General features: G+C 42.3%; 1 protein-coding gene and 1 long non-coding RNA gene across 5 annotated transcripts in view; one reads left to right on the forward strand and one right to left on the reverse strand.

Annotated features, from left to right (window-relative positions):
* Nucleotides 1–1945, reverse strand: part of LOC116653461 — a 15388-nt gene extending 13443 nt beyond the window's left edge. The window contains exon 1 of the long non-coding RNA XR_004307310.1: nucleotides 1793–1945. This is a non-coding gene — a long non-coding RNA (uncharacterized LOC116653461). The remainder of the gene's footprint in view (nucleotides 1–1792) is intronic.
* A 66-nt stretch (nucleotides 1946–2011) lies between these two features.
* PPP2R5E (protein phosphatase 2 regulatory subunit B'epsilon) overlaps nucleotides 2012–27370 on the forward strand; it is a 71404-nt gene continuing 46045 nt past the window's right edge. Inside the window, exons 1-2 of one of the 4 annotated variants that reach the window (XM_015865651.2) lie at nucleotides 2012–2607; nucleotides 5305–5468. In XM_015865651.2, the coding sequence (XP_015721137.1) occupies nucleotides 5312–5468 (157 nt within the window). In that variant the 5' untranslated portion in view covers nucleotides 2012–2607; nucleotides 5305–5311. Of the gene's footprint in view, nucleotides 2608–5304; nucleotides 5469–25590; nucleotides 25614–27370 lie in introns of those variants that run through there. The other 3 variants (XM_015865649.2, XM_015865650.2, XM_032444880.1) reach the window with 3 other exon arrangements.

The following is a 27370-nucleotide window of genomic DNA, read 5'->3' on the forward strand; positions in this document are numbered from 1 at the left end:
AGAAAAACAATGACAACCTGGAAATAAATGGGAAGGCAGCTCTGTAAACTCTGCTGGCCAAGTGTTAAAGCAAAGGTAGATCCTTCTTTATTCACCAAAAACCTTGTATTTCTCCTTAATTGTTACCATACAAGTATCAGTTAATATAAAACACACGATTCAATTGCTTTACACAGTCAGAATGGACAAAAACAGATGAAGCAGCTTGCAGGGAATCCAAACTATCTGAACTCATTCTTTACTCCATTGTGCAGCTATAGCAAAGAAAGCTATTTCACAGTGACTGAATGGAAAGCAAAGACCTGATGGTAGGACAGCGACCTGGGATAGAGGTCTCAAGTTTTACCCCTTCTGAAACTGAGACTTGAATAAATAACCACAACACACACTTCAATTTTAGATTTTTAACACCGAACAAAGATTTAATTTGATAATGGGAAGACTTAAGCAAAACCATTTAAAATGACATGCACATGACTGGTTTTACTATTTTCTTACTTAAAAGCACGTGAAATTTTGTTCTACAAGATGTCTTGACTGCTTGATTGTCCGCCTATCCAGCAATAAAAGAGAAGGGAAAGGATTAGGACAGTCGCAATAAATCATCATTGAGTGGCATTACTGTCTACTCGAAGAAGAAATAACTGGTAGGTCAGGAGAAATGGATGGTGGGGTAGAACAGGTCAGTAATACTGTGAATAGATCAAAGTCTTTGTATTGGCGTGTGTAAACTGGAATACAATCTGTGATGGGCATGATATAGCAGATGTTGGTGGACTGTAGTGCTGTGTCCAGGCTTGGGAGAAGCAGAATTGTGTCTATTAACAGCTATAGCTCCATAGCAGGGAGCTTTTAATTATTGAGTTCCTGCTTCTCCTTGGGGCCACAGCGAGGACTGGAGCACAGAACTTGCCTGGGTGAAAGTCAGTGGATCTGAAAGTCCTTTCCCAACAGCTCCAGTCGCTGTCAATTACATCCACCTGAGTCCCAACTCCTCTGTTACACCAACACTGCTGCCCACATCTCTGGGGAGTACATGAGTAGAAATCCTTTGCAGGATTAGTCATTTTCAAGGTTTGAGCTCTCAGCAGCTGAACAAACAGAAAACATAACTACCTCAAACTGTATCACAGAATCACAGAATGACCCGGGTTGGAAGGGACCTCAAGGATCATGTAGTTCCAACCCCCCTGCCTGGCAGGGCCACCAAACATACACCTTTACTAGATCAGGTTGCCCAGGGCCCCGTCCAACCTGGCCTTGAACACCTCCAAGGACGGGGCATCCACAACCTCCCTGGGCAGCCTGTTCCAGGGCCTGACCACTCTCCTAGTAAAGAACTTCCCCCTAACATCCAACCTAAATCTTCCCTCTTTTAACTTAAAACCACTTCCCCAAGTCCTGCTATTGTCACACATCAGGAACCTTTGGCTACACCAACCCAGCACTGCAAACGAATGCAAACAGCTCTTAATGCTCCCTGCAGCCCCAGCCATGGTGCTGGATGCTATATCTGTAAATACACCTTGGGAAAGGTGATAAGAGAGAGAGAGAGCCGGCCTGGCTGGAGAACCCGTGTGGGGCACCCAGAGAGCACGGCAGGCGCTGAGGGCACGGACCTGGACGCTGTGGTGGGGCCGACCCGCCCGCAGCCCGCCCCGTGAAGGGGCTCCGAACCCCATACAGGGCCCAGTGAGACGTTTCGCCTCAGGATTACGTGGTTTTTCCTCAGGAATATGAGCTTTTACCTCAGCAATAGGATGGTTTACCTCGCGGATTTCAGGGCTTTTACCTCAGCCGATGTGTCTCGCTCCCGCTCTGCCCGCGGATGGCCAAGCAGATCCGCCTCCATAGCGCTCAGCTGCCGCTGCTCCAGCCGCCACCAGCCGCTCCTCCTCCGGCCGCTCTCCTCTTCCTTTCCCGGCTGTCCCGGCGGCAGCGGCGGGCGCCAATGAGGCGGCGCGTCCCGGCGGCGGCGCTGGGGTGGGCGGGAGCGGAGGGGCGGGCAGCGGGCGGGGGGCGGTGGCAGCACGCTCGGTTGTGAGTGAGCGAGGGAGGGAGTGTATGTGTGTGTGTGTGAGTGCGTGTGTGCGAGCGAGTGCCATGGCCGGAGCCCGCTGAGAGTGACAATAGGAGCGAGCCGGAGCGCGACCCCGACACCCACCGGGATCCCGTCTCTCACCTGAGGCAGCCTCGAGCAGAAGAGCCCTTCCCTCCCTTCTCGGCGCCGCCCGCACCGCGCCCGCCGCTCCCCCTCGCCTCGACTCGGCTCGGCTCCCCCCCGCTTCCCCCCCCTCCGCCCCCCCCCTCCTCCCCTCCGCCGCCTCCTCAGGGCCCCTCCGCAGGGCTCCGCCGGGAATGTGAGTGAGGCAGCGGGCATCGCAGGCAGGGGGCCGCGCCGAGTGCATGGGACTGAGCGCAGCCCGAGCAGCCGCCCGCTCCTGAAGCCGCCGCCAACGCCGCCCTGCGCCGGGGAGGCCGCCAACGCCGCCGAGGCCTACAGGCTGCTGCGTACCGCGCTCCAGGCATCGGCCGCGCTCCGCCGAGCCCGGCTCAGGCCGTCGCCGCCTCCCCCCCGTCTTCGGCTTCTCAACCAGGAGGGTCAAGGTAACTCCATCGCGGCTCGAGGAGGAGGAGGAGGAGGCCCCGGGGTGGAGGGGAAGGGGGGGGGGCGGTGAGAGTGCTGCGGGAGGACATGTTCCAGCTGCGGGGCTCCCGCCGGATAATGACAGCCGATGGCAGCGGGCGGGAGGCGGCGGATGGCGGCGTGGCGGCCCAGGGCCCTCCCGGTTCGCTCCGTCGCTATTTTCACGTCCCCCCGCCTCGCCGCCCTCCCCACCCCCCCCTCAATGTGGGGTGCGTGGCTTCGCCTTCCTCCCTGTGCTCCATTCTGCGAGAATACGACCCTTCATTGGGAGAAACAGCTTTTAAGCTCCTCAGCTTTCCTACACCCAATAATCTATTATTATTATTATTATTATTATTATTATTATTATTATTATTTATTTTCCTCCCCCCCACCCGGTTGGAATCGTGTGTTTCGCCCTTACAGCGCGTTCAGGCTCATTCGAAAGGATGAAAAAAAAAAAAATAAAAATAAATAGGGATCGGTGTTTACCACGGGGTTGTCAGGCTGGATGCAGCCTTGTGGAATTAGAACGAGGCTTTAATAATTTATAACGCAGGTGAGGGGAAAATGTTACTAAATTTACAGCTGGAGGAGAGGTGCCGGTGAGATCCTGCAGCTGGGCCATCCGCTGTGCTGGCTGCCCGTTGTTATTAGCGTTGTTATTATTTTGGTGATTTCATCTTGAGGGAGAGTGCAGAGATGGTTACACTTCAGCCGCACACGTGACGGGCAGAGGAATCTTTTTTGGATGAGATGAAACAAGGCCAACGGATCCGGCTTTTAGCTGTGTATTTCTGCTGCTATTTCCCCTAATTTGGGTTTATGTAACAGGTAACTTTGCGCTTATATATATTTTTGGCGGAGCTTTGGAACCTTAGAAGCGGGTGCTGGAGCGCAGGCCGTTCTATTTCAGTTTTTCAGACTTTTTTATGTATTAATCTCAGCTGGGGCCTGGATGCTCCACTGATGGGGGCATTTCTTTCCCCCTGGATAGCAAATAAACCCGGTGTAAAGGGATTGTATCACGTTGCCGACAGCGTCTTATATTTAGGAAGTATAAGCTGGTGGTGGAGGGGACCTCAGGAAAAATAGAAGAGATGGTGTAATGCTTTCTTCTGACGGTAATGCCAGCTGCACAGCTCAGCATCTGGTGCTGCACATGCCGCCTTGGAGAAGCTGTGGGGTTTGTACTTCCATTTCTGAGAGGTTTAGTGAGCATATATATATATAATTTCGCATTGAACGGTTCTTTTCTTCCTGCACTTGTTTACAGTTGCCTTAAATTGTACTTTCTAAAGCTCCTCTTGTAAAAGGCAGATCTAAATAATGTCTCTTTCAATGGCTTCAATAATTTATGCAGCGTATGAGTAACCAAATATTTTAATAAAATAAGCACTTGAAAGTGTTCTCCATGGTGGGGAATCAACTTCTTTTAGCCGGCGAGTCACTTCGGTAATTGAAGTCAACAGACATTGAGGATGAGTAATGCTTTCCAAGGACATGTTCTAAGACCCTGATCCTGCAAGTGCTTATGCCGATACTTAACTTTGCACGAGTGTGTGGCCCTATTGAAACTGGCGGAGTGCTCTGCCTAATAATGGTCTTACTGACATGAATAATAGAGGTGCGCATGCTGGTGAAGTTCACTGTATGCAGCGCTGCTTGAAATATGGAGGCCGAAATTCCTCCTGTCTTGTTTTCCTGAAGTATTACTCATGTATTGCACCAAGATGTGATGTGCCTTTTTAACAGGCAACACAGGCTGCTAAATACAAGAGCTGGTTGCAGGAATCCACTCTTTAAATCTTCCTTTTAATATTTTTCAATAGTATGGAATTAGCTACAGCAGCATTACCAGGGCATGTGTTATAGGAAGAGGCAATGCTTATTTCTCAGACCAGCTGATAGAGTTGGGAAACAAACAAACTTTGGCTTGCAGAAACCTTGTTTGGCTCTTTGCCTCTCTGCAAACCTCGTCTGGCTTGTGCCCTTAGAACTATTATGGCTGCCATCCTGCTCTTATTGCTAAAATACCAGAACATGGAATAACTGTGTGTTGAGAGACTCCATACAAAAACAGAATGTCTGAAATGGAGAGTAAAGGAGCAGTATGTGAAATTTCATCAGTTCTAGTGAAATAGTGAAGCACGGCAGTACTTTTAGTGGTACTTTTTAATATTGCTATTAGGTCTTGTATGTAGGTATGGTAAATATACTGATCTTTTTCTTCTGTCCCATGCACTTTGATGACTCTCTAGTGAAAAAGATGTTCATGCCTTCTTGAGTACCCATCATTTAGCTTGTATAATGCCTTCCAGCATGAGTTCAAGTTACTTTTCTCATGTAACACGTAGTCAAGGCTTCAGCCCTTAGTCAAGTCCACAGGTATATGAAGTTCTGCTGACATAATGGTGTCATCATTAGGTCAGAATTTTTCCTGTTGTAGGGTTTTTGGTAAATGTGGGGCAGATAAAACAAGGGAGAGAGAAGAAATTGCACTATTTATTCTATAAGACCTGCATGTGTATTGGTGGGTTATCTCTCCGAATGCTCTATCTGGGTGAGCTGTCAGAAGGAGAACAGTGAAGACAGATCAAGGGGGTTGGAAAATATCAGTTAATCTTTACCCATTTCACCAGTTTTGGAATGTATTTGTAACACTTGTTTTCCTTCAGTAGGGATATGTCCTCAGCACCAACAACTCCTCCATCAGTGGATAAAGTAGACGGATTTTCTCGGAAGTCCGTCAGAAAAGCCAGACAGAAGAGGTCACAAAGCTCCTCCCAGTTTAGGTCTCAGGGCAAGCCTATCGAGTTAACTCCCCTGCCTCTGCTGAAAGGTAAGCTCAGGAATGATTTTTAATTAAAAATACCTAAATACCGTAAGTCAAAACAGTTTTACTCTCCGGTTGACTTCTAAACTCAAAGTGTTCTGTTGCCAGAGGTTGCATGGAGATTTTGCCAGTAATGAGGAATGTTTCATGCCAGAAATGTATGTATTTGAGCTCTACAGAATATTTTATCTGTGACATGAGGGTGTGGTAATTGTTTGCAATACTTCTGGAAGTTTTAAATGCTGATGTTAACCCATATGATGACTTGAATTTTCAAGGCACTCAGGCTGTGTGTGAGGATTTTAGATTGTGAATACTCAGCAGATACATGAACTGAGCAGTAGGTATGGTGAGGCCAAGCTGCCTTGTGAGCATGGGGAAACCTGCACGCAGCCCCTGGCTTCTGTGGGGTTTTGGAATTGAAGGGTGCCATGCATTGCAGCATCTCGAGAGGAAAGATCAGGTCTTAGGCAAGACATTACTGTGAGGACAGCCTGCATATCCCTGCTCCAGTTGAGTTGCTGCGGGAAAATTTAACTTCTAATTTGGGAAAGGAAATGATGATCCAGCTTACAGCTCTTAAAAGGCTGACAGTATCTCTCTAATATCTCGAATGCTTGCTCTAAATCCTGTTTGGCACTGAATTTCAGTACAAATCCAGGGGCCAGCAGCTTCTCTCAGAATTACGTTTGGTGTGGCAGAAGGAATCACCTTCTAGAAGTGTTTCCTTTCACTGAGTTCTTACTGAGTTTTGGGGGTTTTTTTCATCGCCATTCTTCTTTTCTGTTACAACGAATGGAGCTAAGCACAATTTGTGCTGATTATTCTGGAAAATAGAAAGATGAATAGGTTTAATATTAGGCCTGTTCATTTTTGCTTTGTGGGCATGTAGATTTCCCAGATCTCTTCCTCTACTCGTTTGATAAATCTGGTAATCAGTACTGAAATATGTAATGAATGTGTAATTGCACTTTGCTTTGGTTCGTAACCTCACTTCTTCATAAAAAACAGACAAGTTGCAAAAAGAAAAAAGAAAATAATCACACAGCTTACATGTATCTCTTAAATTAAATTAAACTTGGATTGTAGGATTTGTTCTGCTGGAGTTGTCATTAAAATAGTTGAGACTTCTTTCTATGGAATGCATGTGAGTATGTACAAATAAACGTACTTGCTCAAAAGAAAGGTCCAAAGGACCATCTAACCCTGCTGTATTAAGCTGGCAAGGGCTGATTTGGAAGCATAGAGGAGACTGGAAGAGCAAGATGGGCCTGGAGTGCTTCCACTACTCACCATTTTTCAGTGTGTGTGTCAGTGGATTTGGTGTTCTGGTTTGTAGTGAATTTTCTTCTATGAACTTTTCTAGTTGTTTAGTGAAAGTAAGATGAAGAAGCAAATGCTCCTTTAAAGTCATTTAAAATCCCATTTGTCTATTTTTGCAGTTCATTTTTGAGATGCAGATCATTTCCCTTAAAAATACAACTTGTTACATTTCGGTAAATAGAGTTTGTCCTTTGGCTTAAGTGGCTTCATTACCAAAGAACACTTAGGTTTGTATTTGAATAAATGTTTAAATGATTCGGTTATATTGCATAGTCCTGTTCAGGGAACATGGTAGGTGTGTGCACAGACAGAAGAAAAATGTTGGCTTTGCCTGAGGACGTGGTCTTGCAGAAACACAGGTGTTTATTTTGACTGCTGTAGCTAGTCCTGTGGATTGAGATATAAAGCTATAATAAGATAAAACAGATGGGGCACAGAGAGCGTTGCTGAGATATTTATGATTAGTGTCATAATGAGTTACAGTGGTCCAGCTTCAAATTAAGAATCTGATCCTGCGAGTTGGTCTTCCCCCTTTGACTTAATGCGGATTCCCGTAGGCACAGGGCTGTGTACAGATCATTTTGCAGGATTTGGGCCTAATGATGCATCTGAAACAGCAGCGGTATTGATCGCTACTGAAGGGACACCAACAGTTAAAAATTGTGCTGCTATTTAGAATTATTCTTGATCTACTTTGATGATTGTAACAATTAGGATTATTTAACCTGAAAGAAGTGATATTTCATCTGCATTTTTCATGCTTTTCCTGGGCAGTTGTCTGAAAGTCCTAATCTTTAAACTTTTAGGCTTTCACTTACCCTCCAACAAGCAACTAGTCCTATTACTTTATACAGTAACCACGTGATTTCCTATTTTATTCTTATTATATGAATAACGAGATCAGTTTGGAGATCTCCAGTTGCTAAGTGTACTTCTTGTTTTGGGTAAGTTTCAAGTTTCATTAAACCTGTTTAAAAATATTTCAGGACAGGAAATTTTTAGAGGACAGACCTTGAATTTGACCTTAAACATTTTATATTTGTGATGGAAGAGTTTTGCAGACAAAACCACACATGCCATGCTCTTCTCTTCCACTCCCCTCTCCTGCTCCCCTCGAACTACATCTCATGTTGATAGTTGCAGCCTATATTTTCTCCCAGAGGAGCAGCTGTGTGGACTTCAGCACCTTCTTTCATTACAAGAATAAAGTATGCAGCAAACTAGATAAATGCTTTGTCCATTCTTTGCAAGTTTTTGTAGTGTGCCTGTCAGCATAATGATTTGAGCACCTTCCAGTTGTGTATTAAGTGACGTGACTACGCATCTGTCACATCTTATCTGCTCTCATTCCTTTCCCCAGGGGCAGAGTCACATACAGCGAAATGGCTTGTTTTGGTAGTGTTTTAATGCAGTCTGTTCCTTTCTGTGGACATACATGCCTGTATTGCAAGAACAGATAAGTCGGGACTGTAGTTTATTTGATAATAATGTTTCAGGAAACAGAAATAGGAGACAGAATGTGTTTCAGTGTTATGTACAAGGCTGAATGATAACTTGCCATTTAGGAAATGCAGTGAGAGGAACTGGAGTTTTCATTGGAGCTTATGCTACTTATAGGGGAATGAGGTTGTTACTGTGTGCTTTATTTTTAATTAACGTATGTGTGTGTATTGTTTAGCTCTTTGTGAACAAACATTTAATGTATTTATGAGATGCAGGAGCCTTCTGAGGCCCTATTGGGCTGAATTAAAACTCTCCAATGCCCCAAGCCAAAAAAAACCACTCCTCATGCAGTGAAGACTTTTGTGTCCTCTGTTCTTCTGCGGTCTGATTTTCTGATAATTTAATTGTTGTTATTTACTGTGCTTTGTCTAAATGGGAGGGTTAGGTTGGATATTAGGAGCAAGTTTTTCATACTGAGGGTGGTGACACACTGGAACAGGTTGCCCAAGGAGGCTGTGGATGCCCCATCCCTGCAGGATTCAAGGCCAGGCTGGATGTGGCTCTGGGCAGCCTGGGCTGCTGGTTGGTGACCCTGCACACAGCAGGGGGTTGGAACTGTGTGATCATTGTGGTCCTTTTCAACCCAAGCCATTCTATGATTCTGTGATAATTTGGAGTTGTTCAATAATGTGACTAATGTTGAATCTCATGTTTCAAAAGCAGTCTGTCCTCCTTTGTTTCAAGCAGGATGGTACAAGAATTGCAAAGAGAAGCTATGGTACAGTTGGCCTGCGTTTTCAATATATGTACTTGTAAAAAGGTTTAAATCTCACATGCACTTTAGTACTTGCATGTTCTTTTCTGGTATGTCCTGCCCTGTGTTACAAAACTTTCCATTTTGCCTTAACTTTTAGGGAGGCTCTTGGTATCGGTAGGGTTGGCAGGTCCCTGAGGTAGCTGGTTTGTGGCAGCCCTGGTGAAGAGCCCTTATCTTGGGATGACAACATTCACCTCTGTGCCTTAGGCACATCCATGCAGAGTTTATTAACCAAGTCTGTGGCATGCCTCAAAGCATGTCTCTGTGTCAAAAGGTTGTATTGTATATTGTATGTGCATTGGAAAGGGGTGGTACTTACCGAGGCTTCTTTTACTTTCATTTTCAGTAGATACTCTTAACTTACAAGTCTTTGGAGGAAGATCAGTAGGGATACAACGCTGGTAGGAAAAAATAAATCCTGTATTGTAATACTGAGCACATGCAAACAGACCAATTTCATTATTAGCTCTAAAAACAGAGAGTCCATTTCTGTTTCTGGCATTATCTGTCATGTTAGGGGACTGCCCAGAGCATGAAGACATGCATGCAGGTGACTGCGAAGATCATATAGATTACATATATATACATATATACATACATACATATAACATATATATACACACACACATATATATACATATATATGTTGAACAGAATCGGGCAGAAAACTAGCATGTGATTCACAATATTCTTCACATCCTCCTAATCCTCATTAAAAATGCATAATAAGGTAAAGCAAACCGTACAAAAGAAAGACTGTTAAATATTAAAGCAATAGGTCCCATTTTTATCATTTCAAGGGGCTCCTCTTGTTTCCTGTCATTCCCCCACATTTTCCAGTATTCTAATGCTGTGTAGTGACTTTCAGGTTTATTTTTATTGCAAACAGGCCTCAGCTCAAACTATAATTTTTTATTTTAGGCAATTTTTCTCTCTTAAAAGAGTCGCTCAGAAGAGAAGTTCTCTGTCAACAATACCAATTGCTTCGCTACCTCAATATTATGAAATTTATTGAGCTTCTTATACATTTATCAGATAGTTTCCATGGCATTAAAGAATTGCTGTAGTGGCAACAAAAGAGAGCTGCATAGTCAGTTAGGGAAAATCTTTCACTTGCTGTTTGCTTTTGATCATTATTATATTATTTCCCTATAGGTGTGATTTTATTATAGGCTTTTCTTATGAATCCTATCTGTAGGCCCAGTGCTGAACTTCCTAAATAGTCAGAGATCCTTCCAACTCTAGAAGACTTTTGGTTAAGTGAGAACTGCAAGATGTGTACCCTCCTTCTCAAATAGATTTGATAAAGAAATCCTCTTTATCAGGCATTAAAAATATTTAAGTCTAAAGAAATGGCCATATGGAAAATGGTAGTTACTGTCTGAGTTGTAGAGGAGGAAAGCTTCTATTTTCTGTTGATTTGCATGAGAGTTGGCTGCTCATCGTTTCTATACCAGTCTCCCTTTATGAAATTTGGAATGCTTTACAAATATCAATTAACTATTAATAAAATATCTAAAGTTAATACTTTATCCTAATTTACAAACAAGAATAGAGGATCATAATGGCTGTGACTTGCAAAATCAAATTTTGCTCCATTTCCATAAGCGGAAATAAATCCTCATTTATTGTCTGAAAGAGACGTTGGCACATGGTCTGCTCTGCACATAATGGTGAATCAAACATCAGTCCTGGAGCTTCTGAACAGAATTTTGCACTTGTTCTGACTGAAATAAGTTCAGACACAGCAGGCTCTACTCCCTGTAAGGTTTGGGAAAGGGGCCACAGTTCCAAAAGGAAGTAGGATTTATCCCTACTTTCGGCCTTATGATATGTGGAGTTCCTGTCATACACAGTTAAACTCTTCACCTTTTCTTGTGCTCTTGGCAGTTGTTTTTTGGTTATGTATTTAATGTCCTCTTCAGTGTTGTAAACATCTGGTGGTTGTAGCGTAGGACAGTTTCTTCCAGTGATCTTAAACGTTTCTGGTTGTTCTAAAATCTGTTTGGCAATTACATTCCGCTTTGTGGAAGTTTCTCTGCAGGCTGTTTTCTCTTGTGTCCACAATGTGTATCTGTGGAAAATGCACGGAAAATGTGTATCTGTGGAAATGTTGCCTTGCAAGTCAACGTCTCAGTAAAACAAAACAAACCTTTGTACGCTGACGGTATATCAGTGAAAGTGCAGCTGGTGAGAAATCCTGTTGGCTTAGCCTTTATATTCTAATAATCTGTGTTTCCATTCAGCTGTCTTTATTTATGTGTTCCTAGGTTTAATTAGATCGGAAGATTTTTCCTTTAGCCCATGTTTCCCTTGCCCAGACCTTCAGTAGCAGTTCTCTTCCTTCCTGAATTTCTCACTCTGCTTTGTGGAAATGTTAAGGAATGATTGTTCCCACTTTTTAATTGCCTTTAAAACCGAAGCGACTTGCAATGACTGTAGGAGATATTTTTGTACTCTTCACCAGATTGAGTCTAAAATCTTGATGATGATTTTCAGGAATGTCTGGACTTCACCATCATCAGAAGCAATTGTTTTCAGTCTGTGTTTGTACGCCATGTCTCTGTAATGCGCTTCTCAGTATTATTTATTTCTCTAATAATATTAAAGTGTTCTGTGTCCAGGTGAATCTCTATGATGAGTCTGTAATGAAACCTCCTGTTTCTATAATGAGTACCTCCTTTATATTCCTTTCTCCTAAAGTATTTTTAACAAATGCAGTTTCTGGTTTAGCCACACGATTATTTCTATGCTAGTTGGAAGTGCAGTGCTGCCTTCATTTATTACAGATAATGATATGGAGCTTTATATTTTAGATACACATTTTCTAAAGCTCTGGAGTCATGTGCATGATTTATTGCTTGTGTGTATCAAATGTGTTTAATACACATCCGTGTATACAAGCAACTTATTTATTTAATATAATTTAAAAAGTCTAAGTATTATTTCATTTGTCTGTTTTAAGATTCAGTACTTGGCTACTACTTCTGTCCATCAATGAGGTTTTATGGCATGGAGGCAGTGCCTTCATGTTCGTCTTCCTGAAAAACAAGCACTTTCATTTGCACTTTCAGGGGAGTGGGAGGACAATAAACTATTTTTAGGCTCAGGGTAACTTCCTTTCACCCACAGTTTGCTCATTCAGGCAACTGCCGTTTCTCCGGCTCAGTTGTGCGATGTTTTTTAGCTGTAACACACAGGAGGACTCACTGAGTCCATGGCAGGGTACGTCTTGCAGTTCTCACTGCCTGTGTTCACGGAATCACAGAATGACCCGGGTTGGAAGGGACCTCAAGGATCATGTAGTTCCAACCCCCCTGCCTGGCAGGGCCACCAAACATACACCTTGTGTTGCTGGTTGTTGCGGATGCAGTTGTATGATTTTCGTATTCTGGAGGCAAAAGCTCATGGGAGAAGTTCCCAGTTGTACACTACACTGTCTCAATGGGACAGCGTTTTTGGGATCATATTGATTAAAAATGTTTTGCCTCCTGTTTCTTTATTTAAACCTTTATAACTGTAGTCATCTGCTTCAGTATCCTGTGCCCTTTCGGTTGAATCACCAGTACTGGTACTGTGGTGGACTTCTACATAGAGCTTCTGAGCATGGTTTTCTGCTAAGAAATAGAATAAAATGCTGCTGCAGTGCTACAGTCTGAGAGTCTGTGTAGGATGTTTTGGAGAGCTGTAGTAGCTGTCCAAGGAATGAGTGTAAAATACTCAGTGCCCCTCAGTTGCTGCACTTGATGGAAGAATTGTTTTGAGTAAAGCCTTAAAGTCGAGCTACAGGGGACTGGTTTTGATCAGAAGTATTAATGATTCATAATAATAGCTTGCTGCAGGGCTTTTCAGTGGCAGTGATGGGTATAATTTTGATTTTTTTTTTAATGTTCTTAGATGTATTTAATCAAAGAATGTATTTTCAACCTCCTATAGAAGTTTATTTTTCAAGTCACAGCGTGTCTCCTACTAATTAACTGCTATATTAAATAGTGTCACTTGTGAACAAAGTATATAATAATTTCATTTTAAAACACTTCAATACCTTTTGATGTTTTTATTAGTGCATTTGAATAAAATAGAATCATTACTTTGTATTTAAACCATTTATTGTTTGCCTCTGTTTTGTCTTTTCTGATCCATGTGTCAGGTTCTCAGCTGCAGTAGTTTGCCCTGAAGGTGATGTGCACACACCTTCCCTGCTGTCTGGTGGAGTTTATGGAGGAGAAGGGCCACAGTGAAAAAGGGGTCAGTGTACAAGCTGAAATGGTCAGAAAATGAGGAAGAGAACAAGGCTTTTCTGGGTAGCTTCCCACAAGGAAAAACAGAATGCCAGTTTGGTGTAAGCTGCGTTGAACATCATTGGACATCTTGCCAGCTCATCTGTAACAGTGGTTTCATGTGTCCTCTGACCTGGAGAGCTTGTTTTAGCAATTTAATGTGATACTTCATTACTGTGCAAGTTAAAAGAGAGGAGGAGGCGGCAAGCAGTTGGTTATTCACATAATAAGGATTTGTGTGTTATTTGGTGAGTTAGAAGCACAGAATTTGAAGATTTATGAAGCAGGTGCATTTGCTGAAAAGCATCATTCACAGACTTTGCCTTCCTTAGTTTGTGGTATTTTGAGGAAGCTGGAAGAAATCATCAGTGATACCTCAGGGATGATGAGTAAGTGCAGGTAAGTGTGTAGCTGGCAGTAGAAGCGCTCATTCTTAGGGTCTGACTGCTCTGTTGGAGGTGATGGTTAAGCACTCACATACTGTAATTTTATTCAGAAAAATCCCATACCTTTGTGAAGCATTAAAACAATGAAATAAATATTGCATAGTTACCCATTTTATGCTGTTCCCTGTGAACAGTGTGTGGATATAAATGTTGTTCATTGGGTAACATGAGGGAAAACTGCTTCTTCAGTTATTGCTATAATGAAGAGGATCGGAGATTGGAAGATTAATTGGAGACTGATAATTAAGAATGGGTTTGGAACTTGTTGAGGTGCATGGAGAAAGAGACAGGCCACTAGTAAGAAGAAACAACTGTGTTTAGTGTTGGATAGAATCTGGTTTTCTGTGGGAAGGTTTTCAGGAAGCTGCAGAAAGATGCTTCCTTACTTTCACCATTCCTGTGGTATCGATCTCATCTGAGCTGGTCTTTTTTTCTCTTGGGATTTCTTTTTGTCTCTGTAGCACCATTGGCCTCATGTAGCATCAACTTTTACCTTCGTTGCTTCTCTCTCGTACCAACCCAGACTATGTTTTTCAAGTTTTTAAATGCAGATTGCAATAAATTCGTTGCTTTCATAATTCCAGATGTCAATTCAAGTTGATAATGGGGATAGTCAGAAAATGAAGAAAGGATTTTAGGGCAATTAAATATTCTTATTTCTGATACGTTAACCAGAAGGATGTAACGCAAATGCCTAAACATCCACTAGTTGACAAGTTTCTCCTGTCCTCGCCACTTCCAAATTACAGGAAGGCACATATTTGACATGCAGAATGTTTTTAAAATGGAAAACGTATGTAGGAAGTGTTTTCTGAGTTCAGTTTGGGGCATCTATCTTTTCCATCGCTGGGAACAAAGGTGTGGAAGATGATGGTTACAGCTGAGGCAAACCTTGAAACCGACATAGGGAACATTATCCGCTTGATGAACACAGTATTACCAAGGGCAGGAAATTTGGCAGCTGGTTTTCTTTTGGTGTTTCAAAGAGCCTTTTGGAGTTGGGTTTTGCTGACAGGAGCTGATGTGGGACTGTATCACTGGTTATTGTTGTTACTTGCATTTCCTCTCTATTCCACCCAGCAAGTATTTTCCCTTTCTTTTCCCTTTGTTCTCTGTGACCGCCTTCTGTTCTCCACTTTCCACTTCTGACCTCTGACAGATACAATTCACTTATTTTTCCACAAGAGGGTGATAAAACTCACCCGTGCACATAAAAACAGGCATTCCAGGTAGAGTGGATTGCAGAGGTTATTGAAAACCGCAATAGAGTAAAATCAGATGTGTTCAGAAAGAGAAAAAAAAGCACCTTTTCATCATCTTAAGCTCCTTCAGTGTGTTGCAAAGGTTGTTTGTCTGCACTTCTGAAGGCAAGATGAGGCCTGTCAGGTTGGAGATCCACCCTTTAAAGGTGCCAGTGCCATCCTGCCCCTGCTGCCGTCACACTTCATTGCAGGACAGGCCTGTTATTCAGGCACTAGTCCTCCTTGTCCCTTTTGCACCATGTATTTCCTTGATTTTTTTATTTTATTATTTTATTCTTCCTATTAATAGAAGAATCATCATCTCCGCTGTCCCAGTGCTAAGAAACTACAGTGGTTGAAATTTATTCTCATCTTTAAAAAGCACAGTAAGGGTGGCAAAGGCAATACTGAGAGAGAAAAAATAGCTGCTACTTTGACATGCTTCTCATAGGGAATCAGTAGAAATCTCTATCTGCTTTTGACAAAACCTAAACCTTAGCAGGTATTTTATTCAAGATCAAATTCTGTTCTAGTGTCTAGGTATAGAAAGGGCCTATTGGTTGTGGGTCTGGTGGAGAGAAGTGGCTCTTAGTCCTTCTAGGAACAGAAATGAAGATGATGCCTAAAGCTCTGACACAGGATTTGACCCTTAGAAAAGTGGTCTATTTGTCTCTGAGTGCTCTTGATGGCAAAGCACGGTTGCAGACCTTGTAGGTGTGTGTGGGAAGGTTGAGATGGAGTGCTTTTAGTGCACTTTGAGGAAGAAGTAGTGTATCACAGTTGCTGCTAGGTGATATTTTGGATGCCATAAACTCAAAATGCTTCATTGCTGTAAACTGCCTGAGAATATCCTCTGAGCTGCCAGATTCAATCTTGTTGGCCACCAGTAAAAGGAACTGCAGCAAGTCCCTTAATGTTAGAGAACTAAGCAGGTGAGATCTGTACTGCGGGCTATGCGTAAGCTGAGCAGTGAAAAGGCTTCTGGAAGGATTCTAGGCACTTCATTATGCTACGTCAAAAGGAGTCCTGGCGAGGAAGGAGAAAGGAACAAAATGCTTGAGGTTATCTTTACCCCATCCTTCAATTACCTTGAACTTTCAGGTCACAGAATAAAAATTTCTCACTCTTATTTAATTTCAGAAGAGGAAACAAGTTCTACAAATAATAAAGAGAAACAATGCAGTCTTGTAAGAAAAAGGTGGTTGTGTGCCCAGTGGGCTCTTAAGCAAATCTTGTTGTTTTGTCTCCTTATGATGGGAAATTCTAAGGACAAGATAAATGTGTCACATTTCCTAAGGCAAGTCTGTCCATCTTTCTGTGTCCCATTCTCCCTTGGCTACCACATCCTTAATAAGCACAGTTGCATTTAATGAACAGTGTGTGGATGGAGCACTTGGCTGCTTGGGCAGACAGGGCCAAGTTTAAGGCTTGGTTCTGGTGTCTCAGTCTCAGAATATGATTTAGCTGGGAAGTATTGGTAATGGTTGGACTAGATGATCTTCTGCGTCTTTTCCAACCTCGATAATTCTGTGATTCTGTCTCAAGTGTGACAGATCTTTCTCCATAACACAGAGGGGGACAACCCCATCCCAAAGCAACCCTTCTACAAAGGGAAAGAGGCACCACAAAACCCAAATCTTTCTTTCTGTGTACACTTCTGAGAGAGTGAAATTTGAATTTACATTAGCAAAGGAGAAGTGTTAAGTTTTGAGGTTATTGCACTGATGAGGGAATGTCATAGCATCTAGATGCTGAAGTTTGTGGCTAGGAACAGGTTTTGAAGTGTCTGTCTTGTATTTCTGAGTTACTTTTATTTTCCTGCCTGGTAAGGAACAGTCACTCCTGCTGCAGAAACTTTGTTAATCAAGGATTTTGCAGAGAGAAAGATTGACGTGCTCCTCAGACTAAATTCCGAGGTGGCCTCATTTGACATGAGCACATTGTTGGTCTCTCCTCGTTATGCACAATTGATCCAGGCATGAACAGGCATCATACCAGAGCAAAAATTAATCTGAGAGCCAACATCTTCAAAGTTGGTTCCCTTGTAGTGAAACGTGCCAAAGCTTCATGGTCAATAAAAAGCAAATAGCTTGGAAGTGAACGTATTCTTATGTTTATTTAGTTTTGGATATGTATTACACTTCTGGATTAAACCCCTGATATTTCAGATAGAGTTAATGGAAAAGCTCTGTGGTGATATGCAATATAGAATAACAAAACCTAGGGTATTTTTTCATTACCATTGGGCTCTTTTGAGCAAAGCATTCAATGCTTAATAACATTTTTGCTTGTATAGTTTTAAATGTCTCGAGCAACAGGACCTATTTCATATCTGGATCTGCAGCAAGGATAGTGGGGTAGAGTGCCCTGCTGTGTGTGCTTTGATTTGGGAAAGGAGGCAAATGGGTGAAAGGGAAAAGAACTTTGGCATTCCCCCTTACTCCTATATGCGGTGGGACAGGGGCAGTGCCTCCCCCTCTGTGAGCTCTTGTGGTCAGTGCTATTTCTCTGCATTATTATTTCCCAGGTTTCTCGTTCATACTGAATGTCAGTATTTGGGATTATTTTTTCCTGGATATATTAGTTGGTGTTTTTCCAAACTGAATTTCACTTTGTTTTTTGGCAACATATAAATTTGCTAAAGTTCCTTTGTAGTATTTCTGACTTTACTGCTATTTGAAGTTCTGTGTTTAATATCCTTAGAAGTTGTCTATACGCTATTTTAATCATATAGATCATTAAGGAAGATATTAATATCTGGGCTAAATTGATTCTTGCATCTCTCTGGCATTTCTTTCTAGTTGGATACTTATTAAAGTATTCCTTATTAAAGATTCCTGTCCTTTTTATTTTGGGACATTTTGGCAGTACTGAATTTCTCTGCCTTTCCTGTCCCCCCTCAGAGCTGGAACCAGTTTTAAACATAGGGCTTTGGGATCAAGAGAAGTGTGACTTTTGTTTCTCATGCTGGAACAGAGCAAAGTTGATAGATCTAATCACAGTCAAAATCGAAGTTATATTACAATGACTGGGAATATATCCTCCCATTGATTTCAACATGCTGTCTTTGTACTTTAATTTGTGCAGTAAAGGTTCTTGAAATGATAAATTATTAAGTAAATATTTTCCTAGTGGAATGTGCTTTCTATTTTTATATATCATCTTGAGAACAGAATGTGATTCCTTTCTGTAGGGTCAGCTATTTGAAATACTTGCCTCTGTTTGTTCTAACTGCATAATCTATAATCCTCAATATGTCTTTAATCCACTTTATCTCTTTCAGTTCTACATCTTTGGGATAAGGAAGAATGTAGTATGAGAGGTAGAATTCAAGGGTGTTAAGTTTGGAAAGATTAGTTCAGTTTCTGAACTCGGTATTGATAGACTTTGATGAATGCTCTACAAAAGAAATGAAGAGTTAAGGAAATGAAGTACTCATATTTTCATTTCTATTGGAGTGAGTAAATAATAAACAACAAAGAAGTTTTATAGTGTTTCCTATCTGGAGCTGTGATAACGTGAGAGATGAAATTTACCACCAGGCTAATCTGAAAAATCTACAGCCTTCAGGGAAAGGAATTGATTGATTTTAGTTTGACTTACTGTGGTTATTGTGTGACGTCTGATTGAACCTAAGGATGTTTATATGCATGACTAAGATAGAAAACTGCTATGTTGTTTGTTTGTTTATTTTAAGGATTGTCTACATAGAATTGAGTGGCCCGGGATAAACACAGTTGTGTGTAGGCGAAAAACTTCTTATAGAATTGCTGGTAATCTCTATGTATTAATAGGCAAAATGTGACCTTTAAACAAAATTGCTGGTTTTGTTAGGGGTGTGTATTTTGATGGACTCGATAAATGGCCCCTTTTTCAAGAAGCAAAGGAAGGGAAGACCAGGCATGAACAATCAGCTGTCAGAATTTCAGATGGTTCCCTTTAATTTTAATTTAAACTCGAAGTTTAAGACTGTTGTTTCTGTGTGTGAATCTCATTCAGAGCGCGATGACAGGTGAACGCTGCTTTCCAGAGGCTTTAAATGCAAATATAGTTGACTCGCTTTTCTGAGTGTTGCTTTTGCGTGTTTCGGTAATTGACTGCAGTCGAGAACTGTTAACTAAAATCAGTTGTCAAAGGTCAGGTTTCTATGTTTGTCTAATCCTAAGGCATTAGGTACCATTTGTCAGGGGATGATGGATTTCTCATTTTGCTTAGTGACAAATAATCTGATGTTACAAGGCCTTTCAGTTTGGGAGGGGGTAGGCAGTGATGCCAGTGAATGGCAAACCTGTGCAGCACAGATAGTTGTTAATAGGGCATGCTGCTTAGCAGGCCCGGCTTCCAGCACCACCACAATTTTGCCTTACTTTGTTAAATGGAGTTATGATAAACCTGAGTGTTTCTGGTTTCAGACTGTAGAAGAAGATGGAAATCAGAGATGTTAAGGAAACCTGGCACAACAATCCTAGTGTTTGTTGTTCTTAGCAGAGGCCGGGAACGTGCGTAACACTGAAAATCCACATTCTTACAATACTGAACAGAAGGAAAATGTTAGTGGGGAATGTCAGGATTACACATCTATAAAACTTCTGAGAATCCTGTGAGGAGATTTAAACAGCGCTGTAGCTTGTTTTCATGAGTAGAGATTTCCTTTATAGGAAATAAGACGTATGTAAAGCAGCACAGGCCCTGTTTGCTGCTTGCCCTTAAGAATGGCTCCATCTCACCCTTTCTCCAGGAGGATGGCAGCCAGCTGAGGGAGCGTGTGAATCTCAACACCGAAACCTCTGTTGCTGCTCCTGTAATGCCAGTGCTGTTGCATCGCGTGGGTGCAGGGAAGGAGGGCCTGCAGATCTGACTATTGCTGCTAACAATTTCCAGCAAGGAAATAAGTGGAAATTTACATTTTTCCTTTTAGACAACTAGAAATTGTCTAGCAGGGCATTAGCTTCTCTGCTTAAATTCGTATTGTGCTCTCTGTACTGCCATACCATTTTCAGTAAAAGAGCAGTTGCATGGAGACAAAGAGACTGCTGATTTAAGTCTTAATAGAGGAGTCTGTTATGCTTCAGCTGTGGGAGGATTCTAAATGTAGCCAAGAGGTTGGCAGATGCTACCTGGACTGCAACTACTTCAAAATATTAAGCGGCTGTTAAGGTTTGCTTAAAAACATTTGATGGCTGAAAGAGTTCCTGGGGAAAAAAATATGACAGGTACAGGAGTTTTTGTTTTAAAAATGCACTTGTTGTCTGGGTTTGATTTGCTGTTCGTTTTGAATAGTAACTGCAATCAAGTAGAGTTAAGCTGCCAACTCCAGCAAAATATTGATGGGGGGAACCAACCTAATCCTTCATTCTGTTCCCACCTGTCTTGCAATTTTTTGGTAAATGATGTTGGCTTATATAACACCTTGGCTTTCACTTTCAAAGGGAGTCAAGACTGGTTCTGATGATGTCAGTCGAGCTCAAAGCTGCATGGCGTTGTCTTGAAGTCCTAAGGAAGCTCAGTGTGTCTGCTGATCTTAAGGTTTTCCTAAGCTATAACACTCTAAAAATTTACTCAGGGGTTTGTTTTGCACTGCCATGTTTGAGAGCAGTGAAGCAGGGTGGTGGGTCTGCTCAGTTCCTCCTGCCTACAAGCTACACGCTCAAGAGAAGCCTTGTCTGAACCATCCTTGTTGCTGCACTGGCCTCTGCAGGACTCTGGAGCTGCCCCGGTTCCTCACCTTGCTGCTGTGCCCTCTTAGCTGTGTCATTTCTAACCCGTGAGGTGCTGTGTGGGATGCATGAAATGTGCTACCCCAGCAGTTTGGGTTTGTTTTGCCTCTTGGTGGGTGGGGAGGGGAAATGAAGAAGTGGTGTGAAGCTGTTGTGCTGCATACCTAAATGGAGAGAGAAGGCCTAAGGAAGCCATTGCACAGGACCACAGTAGTTAATTTAAGCTAAGAGTGTGAACTTCTAATTAATTTCTGAGTGTAGTTCCCTTTGTGACCTGTTTCACAAGTAGGGTTGATGACAGGATTGCTGTGCTGGGTCATTAAATAGTTAACATTAATGGAGATATTTGTGCTTCAGAAGCCTGGGTTTGCACGCATGTGGGTCTAAGCATTTTCAGTAGAAGGCATCTGGTGTTTAGCCTGGGAACAAGTCAAAAGAGGTGATTGGTGTTTTGTACCTTTAGAATACAGCTGATTTTTGAATGCCTGATGCTTCAAGGAGGTGCTGCAAAACTGGGGAGAGTCTTATATGAGCGTTTCAGCCATAGCTCACGTAGAGCCACAAAGTAATACCCTCATGAACTAAAATCTCATTGAATCTGAATGGAAAACGCACTTCTCCCTGGCCCAGCAATTGCTGAAGTGATCATTTCCTGGTGTGCAAATTGCACTGAAAACTTGGAGATTTCTACAGTGTTATCTGAAAGAAATACTTTTCTCCTCTGGTGTGTGCAGCCAAGTCATAGTGAAGGCTTTATCATGAATGTTCTTTCCAGTTTGCTTCATACACTTCTGCTTTGTCCATAAACATCACAGAATCACAGAATGACCCAGGTTGGAAGGGACCTCAAGGATCATGTAGTTCCAACCCCCCTGCCTGGCAGGGCCACCAAACATACACCTTTACTAGATCAGGTTGCCCAGGGCCCCGTCCAACCTGGTCTTGAACACCTCCAAGGACGGGGCATCCACAACCTCCCTGGGCAGCCTGTTCCAGGGCCTAACCACTCTCCTAGTAAAGAACTTCCCCCTAACATCCAACCTAAATCTTCCCTCTTTTAACTTAAAACCATTTCCCCGTGTCCTGCTATTGTCAGCCCTTTCGAAGAGTTTACTCCCCTCCTGGGAGTAAGTTCCCTTCAGTATTGAAAGTCTACAATGAGGTCATTGGTCATCAACCAGCCCAAATCTGGCAGCGTTCTGTGGCGGTGGAAACTATTTTATGTGTAACAGCGAGATAGATAGATATCATAATGTCATAATTACGAACGATTGAGGATTTAGCATCTGTTATTAACCGGAGTGTGCGTGTGTCATGCTTGCAGAGATAGACGAGCATGATTTATTTCCTTGTAGGTGTGACAGAGGTGTCAGCGTGACTTGTGTGTGTGGCATGGGGAGATTTGTGCTGGGAGGTGCTGTAGGAGAAGGAGGGCCATAGAGACGTGTTAAATGATTGAAGAAACAGGGAGCACGTATTCAGTGGTACGAGAGGGGTTATGGTCATAATGTGTTATAGGGAGAAAGTATTGGGCAAGCTACTGCCATTGGCTAATGGCAGAATTTAGTCATGCACTGTTAAAAATGAGGACAAATACATGCTTTCAGAACTTGTATAAAATGTGGTTAGATTCTGTGCTGTGCGCTGCTCCACCATGAGTCACGGCCTGTCTGAAAGCTGTGTCGTAGTTGAGTGCAGTTATGGGGTGCCTCCATGTTGGTCTGATGGACTGTTTCATTTGCGTTAGGTGATGCGTTCTGGTAGCCCCTTCCAGCTCACATAATCTTGTTTAAGAAGTTGTGTATCATAGAGTGGCCTGGATTGAAAAGCACCTCAAAGATCATCCAGTTTCAGCCCCCCTGCTGTAGGCAGGGTCACCAACCACCAGGCCAGACTGCCCAGAGCCACATCCAGCTGGTGAGAATTTGTCAGTAAGGTTGTAAGGGATTAGAACAGCAAAGTGAGGCTTACCAGGGTGGAGTGGATGGGTATTTCCTTGGAGGAATTGTGCGCTGCTGTTCCCTCATCTCTGTGCACTCATGTGATGCTGTGGCAGCTGCTGGCTCCTTTTGCTGCTCAGTCTGAGACACCAGGCCGTGATGTGCAGAGCACATGATAACACAAAATGCAATTGAGCTTGGTGGGATCCAGTCCTGACTGCTGCACCGTGTTGTATAACCATTCAGAAAATCCAGGGTGTCTCAAATTGAGCATTGAAAATTAATGGATGCTGAATTCTATCATTTCTCAGCGTACTTCTAAATTAGTATCTTGTGAGTAATGCAGCATAAAAACGATTTCCTTGAAAGTGTTATTTTTGTTCGGTTTGAGGAAAAAACAACTATCACTCCATGCAAACTCTTTAAGATGAGCTGCTTTTATTACAGCTAAGTACCTGGAAGTTTGCTCCAGTCTTAATTTAATAGAAGTAAATCTGATAGAATTCTTCTGTTTTTCATTCCATAAAGCACAGACTGTAGCCTGTATTACTCAGAAGTGTTGGATGCAGGTAATGATGGAACTCACTGAAGGTGAGATGCGATCCCGGATGGGACATTGTCACTGTGCTGCTTCACTTGGAACACGAAGTCCTTCTTCTCAATCCCATTATTTTCTTAAAGCAATAAAACGTTAAAATCAATTATTCTGCTTTTAATTTGTTAATTTATGATTTCATTACACAGAGTTTGTTTTCCTCTCTAAGTGTAGTGTGCCATGTTACTGTTTTCAATGAAAGCTGTAGTTAATTTTATTGTTCCATCAGGTCCATTTATTCTCATTAAGCAAACTTCAGTAAGCCTTGCGGGGTTAAAGTAGGGTTGTCGCTGTGGACTGAAACTAATTTGAAACTGTGATCCTGCTGAAGGTCTTCTATTTTCTCACTTCCTTCTGCCCACCCTGAGTACAAGTCACTTGCACACCTTCCCTCCTGTCTTTCTGAACTGCTAATGAAGAACCCTGATACCACGCACATCTACCTTGTTCACTTTCAACTTGTTGTCCCCTTCATTGGCTCTGCAGATTGGGGAATGCTGATCAGGAGCAGTAATATTTGTGTGGTCTGTGCTCTCAGTGCCTCCCGGTATCAGAGTTTTACCACTCACTCTGTGGTGTAACATGTAGTAACTTAAGCACTATCTTACATGCCCTTACACTATTTTTGCCCTTCTTGGCTATTTGCCTTCCTATTTCCAAACAACTTTCTTAAAGTTAGTCAGGCAGATCATTCAAGGTAAAAGGGAATGGCTGCTCTGCCCCTGCAGAAAGGATAGTGAAACCTCAGAGGTGCTGGCCAGGTGATTTAAAAAACAGATTAACAAACGAAGACAAGTCTCATGGCTGTTCTTCTAAGAACTCCTTAAATCCAGCCTTTTCATTTAGTCTTATAGTGAATCGGAGGAAATGAAAGTGTGTGCTGAAGAATTCAAATGCTGTGCAGGTTCAAAACGTGCTTAACTACAAACAGTGAATAGCTGAAAGGAAAGCTGCTTAGTGCACCTTGTTGAAAAATGATTATGCTCTTGTTCTCTGAAAATAAAGGATTGTAATTTAAGGCTGCCTTTATACCGGGAGGCTTTTCTCCTGAGTTGTTTCGAGGTAGAGATGGAAAAAGGAAGTAATTTGTGAAATGTTGAAATACAGCTCACTGTCAAAGCAACCAAAGAATAGAATTACTCAAAATAAATAGTTGCTCTTATTTTGAAAGCGTGTCAAAGTGTAGGAGCTTTATTTATGCATAGTTGCTATTGGCTGCACAAAACCCTCACTTCTGTGGCTAATGATAGATAGGAGTACTAATAATATAATTCATGCCTTGTCATATTTTGCTGCTTAATCATCTTATTTGGCACTCCCCCGGCCGTGTTCTGTGTGGACGTAATTCAGGAATGAAAGCTCACTTGGGCGCTAACATCACCGTACGGCAGTCACATACACTGGGATTATGCAGATAATGAAAGGACTCTGACTAGCTCGTGTTTACCTCCTAAAACTTGGGTGAAGTTGGGGACAGTAAACAGGCAACGTGCTGGGAGCAGCCTCTTTGGCAGGATGATGGCCTGGATCTCCTTGCGTCACAACTGCTTTCAAGAGCCAGGGTGGGTAAGCAGAAACTGAGAGCTCTGGCAGGCACAGCACTGTGTGTCAGCAGTGCTGCTTGGAGTTCTCACTGTGCACATCCTTTGGAAAGCTGTCCATCTTTTACACCCTCTTTCTGCTTTCAGAAGTTGTATCTCAAGGATGGTGGTTTTATTTTGTTGTTATTTGGTTAGAATAATAGAACCCGTGTCAGAAAGTAGTTGGATTTTTTGTTTGTTTGTTTTCCTTAATTTAATGTTAACAGCCACGATTTTAAAAGCATTTTCCTAAATGCCAACAGCGAGCCCTGAATTCCAACCAGTTCAATAAGTGTTGCTGTCTGTCTGATTTAAAACAAGTGGGAAATAAGCTGTATTTACTCAAAACCACTGTTGCTTTGCTTGGTTTATAAAGAGCATTTCATCTTCAAGCAGTACAGGTTCTTCTGAGATAGCTGTGATTTTTCGTGGTGTAGTTTCCATGCTCATGTCAATGCATGAATAACAAATAATAGAATGGGTGGGGAGGAAGTTGATTCTAATGTGACTTAAAGCATGCTTGCTTCCAGCTCAGCGATTGGCTGGTTGAAAAGAGCGATTTGCTGTGCTGTTTGTTTGAGCCTTGGGTTGTTTGGTGTTAATCACCATCCAGTTATGAATATAATTCTCTAGTTAGGCTGTAGGTTAGTGCTGGGTTTTTAGACATACCTTCAGTGAGCGCTCGAGTTAAAAGGGGAGGGATGGGATTGTTCTTCGTGGTGATGCATTAATGGCACCGAGCAGTGTTCTACCTGCAGATGCGATGAAGGTAAGATTCTTGTGTTGAAGAGGACTGAAAAACTAAGGCATTGGTAATTATCACTGCAGTTTCTTGAATACTTAGAAATGAATTTCCTCATATTCTGTTTGCAGTGTCTGTGAGGTGTTGCACATAATCAATGGGCACGTTCTTTTTACCTCTAGCTTTTTTAGTATTGTTTATGGCATAGGTTCTCCTAAATTTGGAGTAGGAAACCTTTTTGGTTTCCTTATTCTGATGTTTTTCTTGGACTTTTACTGACACTTATTGTTTAAAATATTCTGTCTGTGAATAGTGTAGCAAAGTGGCCTCAGCAGAGGATATTGCTGAATATTTGAAGTTTAAGTGCGTAAAAGGGAGATGTATGTCAGTGTCTGTTAGATGGTAACATAAGGCGAGGGCTGGTCTCTGTGTTCAGTGATTTTAAGAGGCGCTGTGTTTGTACTGTAAATGTTACCAAACGTTTTTGCTGAAGTTAAGGGTACTTTTGAAGCTGGCAGTGAACACACCCTGGCTCAGGTTGATTCTCCTCCAGCCAGAGGCAGTGTTATGTGCAGAATAAGGGCAAAATTCACTTGTGAAGACAGGGGAGGATTCCAGTTTTTTGAGCTTTTATGTGAAATGTAGAAACCCAGAAGCTTTCTTACCAGTCTTGCATTCTTAAGTATTTCCATTGGGAATCTGCATTTGTGTTGGGCGTAAGAAAGGACGCTGGCACCGCTGATTATGCACAATAAGAGAATCCTCAGTGTGAGAAGCTTAATTTTAAAATTCCAGTCCAGTAAGAGGTTTGGACACCTCCTGTACATCGCATGTTTTACCACTTGGGCATTCACAGAGCATTGGGAGTTTAAATTATTGTAATTCTGACATTTATTCCAGTCATTTGTTTTGGTGTGTTTGGTTTTCTTTTGTTTGCTTGTTTGCTTGCTTGTAATCATTCTCAAATTGGTCTGAAATTTTTCTTCCTACAGATTTCAGTGATTTTTTTCCTGCATATGTTGAGGGGGAAAATATCTATATTTATTCATTTGTTTTAAAGCTCCAGAAGAAGTCAGGAAGCATAACATGAGCTGTGATCGTTGTCTTAGACCTACCCAAAAGTAAAGGGTTAATGGCAGCTTCTCAGGTAGTCACAAGAAGCGGTGGGCTGAGCACTGAAAGGGGAAGACAGGCAGAAGTTGTTGCTCACTCAGAACCAGGAAGCAAAGATGAACTGGAAAGACCTGTTGTATAAAGGCCCTGGGTTATATCTGGTGCAAGTGGAGGTATTAGAGCTGCCTAATGCCGGAAGCTGAGCACAGAGGGTGAGGAGCTCTGCCTGAGCTCATCTGTTCTGCGAGAGAGAGCAGGAAAGTGCTGCTGCGGGCACACTGCTTCCATCCCTCTGATATCTAACTTGCCCTCCCATCAGCTTCTTTAGCTCCTTCCTAACATTGAGGGGAATAAAAAAGGAAAAAAATTAAAGTATGAAATAGTATGCTTTTAAGTGGTGGTAGCGAGGATGTGGAGAAATGATGATTAAATGTTATACTTAAACAGGTGGAGCGCATTATTTTGTAATAATCTGATTTTGTTTGCCGTACAACTACTTCAGTCGAAAGTACTGATCCAGTACTTGCATCCATATAGAAGCTAGTAGAATTGTCAGGTTCATTTGGTTTTTTTTTGTTTTCAGGTGATCTGAGATACTGAAGGGAGGGCCGTGGGTAAATACTTGAACTGTGAGTGCCCTAAGGTGGTGCTGGTGCCTCAAGGGAGGATTA

This window comes from Coturnix japonica, chromosome 5, assembly GCF_001577835.2.
Source record: "Coturnix japonica isolate 7356 chromosome 5, Coturnix japonica 2.1, whole genome shotgun sequence".
NCBI classification, from domain to species: Eukaryota; Metazoa; Chordata; class Aves; order Galliformes; family Phasianidae; genus Coturnix; species Coturnix japonica.